General features: G+C 26.4%; 1 protein-coding gene across 1 annotated transcript; it reads right to left on the bottom strand.

The window, feature by feature from the left end:
• Positions 1-166: 166 nt before the first annotated feature.
• Positions 167-4,927, bottom strand: LOC112772876 (pathogen-related protein). Its single transcript, XM_025817886.3, has 4 exons — positions 4,362-4,927; positions 4,161-4,293; positions 1,578-1,876; positions 167-475 (listed from the first exon to the last, which is right to left on the bottom strand). The coding sequence occupies exons 1-4, from the start codon at positions 4,530-4,532 to the stop codon at positions 326-328; spliced, it is 753 nt and encodes a 250-aa protein (XP_025673671.1). The 5' UTR covers positions 4,533-4,927; the 3' UTR covers positions 167-325.

Raw genomic sequence — 4,927 nt, 5'->3', positions numbered from 1 at the left:
ACGGTATTTGGTAATCAAAATAAATTAATCAAAAATAACTAAAATTTATTTCATTTAATATTCATTAATTGTCGTAAGAATTAATAAATATTAAATAAAATAAATTTTGACTATTTTTTTTTTTACCTTTCTAACTTTGTCGTTCAAAAAATAATTAAAACTCATGGAAAGGAAATCATTTTGTCATTATTCCAAACCTTTTCTCTTCTCTTATTCTCAGCTATAACTCCTCATAAAATTGATCAATTCAATAAGGCATATATATAGCTAGATCAAATGGCAGATATAATTCACACATAAGATAGACAAACTTTATTTAAAAAGATTATTTGGTGGAGAAAGGGCATCCTTGAGAAGCAGCTGAAATTTTAGTGTTATTTTTCTCTTCTGTGTGCGCCCCTGAAATAAGGCCTCCAAGTAACTCCCCAGGGTCATAGTAAACTTCCACCTCTTCAACTCTCAAAGAGTTGTCCACCTATATAAATATATATATATCAAGTGAAATTAGAGCTAATAAATTATGACTCATTAATTTGACATTACATAATTCTTCATCATCATCATAAATAGTGAAATTCCCAAGTAGTATTTGTCAATAAATGGTGCAAATTATTCTCTCATATACAATGCCATTTTTATATTTATGATTATTATATACGTTGCAAATAATTGAAGAATATGAGTTTGGATAGACACTTTTGGTGCCTACATATTGTGTGCTTGGATTAAGAGTAATTTTAGGTAGGCAAGGTAGAAAATTGTATACAACCATTACTAAATAATGAGTAAGTGTGTTAATCATTTTAGAAGATGATGGAAATTAAAGCATGGACCTTTTTAAAATATTCTTTTCAATCATATATTTTCATATGAAAAAAAAAACTGATAAATCATTTACCAAGTTAGTCTAATAAATATAAATATCTAATTAAACAATAATATAAAACTCTAACATTTTTAGTGTGTACTAATTAAACAAAAGACGTTGTCACATAATATTTAAGTAACATATAATTTCAGAATATCAAAATTACTCATATTATGTTCTGAAGTCAAATCTCTCAGCTTTTTGAATGAAAAAGAATTTATAAAAGACGACGTCAAATACTTTAGTTTAATAATTTTGTATTGGCATATTCTACGTCATTATGCTCAAAAGGTGTCTAGGTTTGGTGGCCCATCCTTCTCTTGATGACAATGCCAACATCATAGAGATTGAGATAGTTAAGTTAATATAACAAATAATTGAAGTGATGTCTTGTGTTATGGTATATGTCTTGCTTTAATTGGGACTACGATTATTCTAGTATTCCTCACTTATATGTAGTTCAAAAAAACAAAAAAATAAATCTGAGTTGATTGAGTTATCAATTCACTTGTTCGTTTAAACAAGTATTTGGATTTTGAATTTCTCTTTATATATGCAGTAGTTTATTAATTCGTGGCAGACTCTTAAATAAAACTCAAATTTACGATAAATTAATTTTTGACTTATCGAATTAGAGTATACGTAGAAAAAAGATTGTAGTTTTGAAATAAAAAGCATTGTTTGTTTCAAAATAATGGAAATAAGTAACCTTGAGAGTTGCTAAGCCATAGAAGTGAAGCATGTTGCCATTAGGAAGATGTCCCTTGAAAGGTCCTTCAAAGAAGCCCCAATGCCTAAATTTGAAAGCAATGTGAGGTGGTCCACTATACACTTGAATCACTTCCCATGCAAATCCACGTGGAAATGCTGATCTGAATGCTTCATGTGATGATTCAAATGTCTCTTCTTCTGATCTGTAAGCCTTCAATTCCTTTGGCAGAGAACTTCCCAACAGAGCATTGTAACTTCCCACCTTTAATGTTTCCTCTGCGTTTAATCCCTCTCTCCCTATTCATACACAATCAAACATCTTATCAACATTATATTATATATTATAAAAGTTGAAATTTAACAAATTTATAAATTTACTGTATTAATAGGTATTACCATACCTATTAATTCACTTTTTATAAATTAAATGTGACTAATAATAACAAATTTGATATTAGCTAAGATAGTAAGAATCTTATACTAAAATTAAAAGGCCATGGATGAATCTTGAAGTTAACAAAATATATTTTTATAAATTGTATATGATGAAAGGTATTTTGAAAAAGAAATTTATGTACAGCCTTTTGTTTAATATTTTTAATATATATTTTAAATTTTAATATATATTTTATATAATAGTTAATTTTTTGTGTACACATAATATGATCTATTATATATTATAAAAGTAGATATAATAAATTTGGATGCAATTTATATTTAAATTTAACTAGATTTTCTTTCAAAATGTCTTGTTATAATTAGGAGTGGCGAAACAGGCTGAATGACTAGCCAAATTCGCCAAAAAAGTAGATCGGATTAGGATTTAATTTAAAACCTACCAAATTTCTAAAAAAATCTGATTAGTTCACACCGTCGACCCCGCAGGTTTTGACGGGATAAGCTGAATTAGGCCATTGAATCGGACTAAAGGTTTTTTTTTTTTTTTTTTAAATAAAAATATAAAAGTGATAGTGTTATAAAAATTAATAGTGTTATAAAAAATATAAAGGTTTTTTTTTAATTTTTTCTTTAATTTATTTTTTTTTGTTATTAATTTTATTTATTTTATTTTATTCTCTCATATATATATACTTAAGTTATGTGATCTTTTCTTAAAATAAAGATAATTTTATTAATGGATAATATAATAAAAAATATATTATAATTTGATTATTTTTTATTTATATTTAATTTTTAATTATTATTTTAGACTAAATTTAATTAATTTAATTTAAAAAAAATAAAGTAGTCTAATCCGTCCATAAAAATAAATATAAGGGGGAAGCTATATGGAAAGAAAAAAAGCAACGATTTTTTTTTAATTTTAATTTTTTACATGTAAATTATATGTAAATTTTAGTTTAATTTTTTTTTAATTTAATTTTAATTTTATTTTATTGTGTAAATATTTTTTGTCTCCGCTTCTAAAAGTAACGGAGTTGACTAATATTTTGTTAAATTTGGCAGAACGAACTGGTCCAATCCATTTTTTTGCATGTCTTGACGGAGCAAAACGAAATACCTACTTTGTCATCCTTAGTTATGATTATCTTAATAATTTTTGTTCGAGTGTAATAAGTTATTCATAGTTTTCTATCAAAATAATATAACTATTAACGTGCAATAATCTTAATAATTTATATATGCTAAAATCTTAACAGATAATTTGCTTACAGAAGAAATAATAATATTATTTTTAATATGGCACTTTATGTATCACATCGAACAACGTGATGCTGCTAATGTTTATTGAGAAATTCCATTTAAACAATTTCGGATTAAACTAACAAAAGCGTGAGTCTTATATCTTTTATCTTTCCTAAAACATATATTTATTGGTCCAATTTAAATTGATCCAACAACTTTGAATTAATGAAATAATTAACATTTCTCTTATTTATTTAGCTTATCCTATGTGCTTAGTTTAATGACAGCGTAGTACAATTAAACACCCTGTTTGACTGTTTGAGGTATATACGGATATACCCAACCCAATTTTATAATTGAAGCTGAAGACCTATTATTGGAATTTGATCAACAACAATAATGAACCATACATGCCATCATCATCATGATAAGACTATCCAACAACCCACACAAAATAATGAGAAGAAAGTGAAAATTATAATTTTTTTTTTTGTTCCCAAAATATAATTTTCATGGCTACCCAATTAAGGTGATGGTGGTTGGATAAGGCCAAATTGATCTTTTGTGTGGAAGTGTTAGTTTTAGTAAAAATTATAACTCCCAAGATGGGGATTGGGGTGCATGGGAAATTAAACTGGTGACAATATAATCTATTATTTTGCATGATTATGTGATCATTGATTGAATAGAGGAAAATATAATAACATCACTAAATTAATGTTTTATCCCAAGAAAACAAAGGTGGTGTGCATCTATAAATCATAAAAAGTTTTCCGGTATTATAAAAATACTGATATTTTTAATAGTTTTAGTTGTTTATTTTTCAATCATAAAATTAACCGTTAAAATTACTGAAATAATATTAGTAGTATTAGATATCAAAATAAACTCTTCCTAACTTAGATGTATATATAAAATAAAACATATTACATACCATTAACGAAAAGCTTGAATTTTTCAGGGTTGATGGTCTTAAAGTCCTGCAAGCGGATCTTGTGTGAAAGCTCCATTTCCCATGATTTTATAGCATTTTGCACTATTTCCTCTAATGATCCTTCCGGCCACACCTGATCAAATATTGTAAAAAATTCATGCATCCATATGTATTGTTGTTAATTTGTTATTAATTGATTACCTTTGTTCTTCCTTGTTCAAAAAGTAGGTTAACATCATGATAGGTTGGAGGAGCACCATGCCTCCAAAGGGTATTGCTTTCACCTTCGTCATGCAAGAAGGATCTGTACTTGTCCTTTGCAACTTTCTCACAAGCACCTACTACTACTTCTTCTTTGCTTCCCATATTCATTTTTATAGAACAATTAATAACATAGATGGCGATAATACTCTTCTATATATAGACTCTTTATGCATGGTGCCACGTCTTAGCTTAGATCATTATCAATATCATAAAGTATTCTTGTATTTTTATATGTAAAAATTTAAATGGAGGTAAGCCTTGAGTGTATTTCTTTAAGTATTAAAAGATAAATAATTAATTATCATATTCTTCTTTAGTATATACACGAGATTAGATATAAAAAAAATAATAGTAAATATAACTTTTATTTTAATTAAAAATACTTTGTGAGCAAGTCTTCTTTGTAATCAAGCTTAATAATCACCTGAGTTTTTTTTTTTTTTCTACCTGTTTCTTTTTCTTTTGCGTCTTCTAATTCTTTTTGTATGTCTTCCATTTTTTTT

Source organism: Arachis hypogaea, chromosome 18, assembly GCF_003086295.3.
Source record: "Arachis hypogaea cultivar Tifrunner chromosome 18, arahy.Tifrunner.gnm2.J5K5, whole genome shotgun sequence".
Classification (NCBI taxonomy): domain Eukaryota; kingdom Viridiplantae; phylum Streptophyta; class Magnoliopsida; order Fabales; family Fabaceae; genus Arachis; species Arachis hypogaea.
Note: the sequence above shows the minus strand (reverse complement) of the source record. Positions and strands in the feature narration are given on the sequence as shown.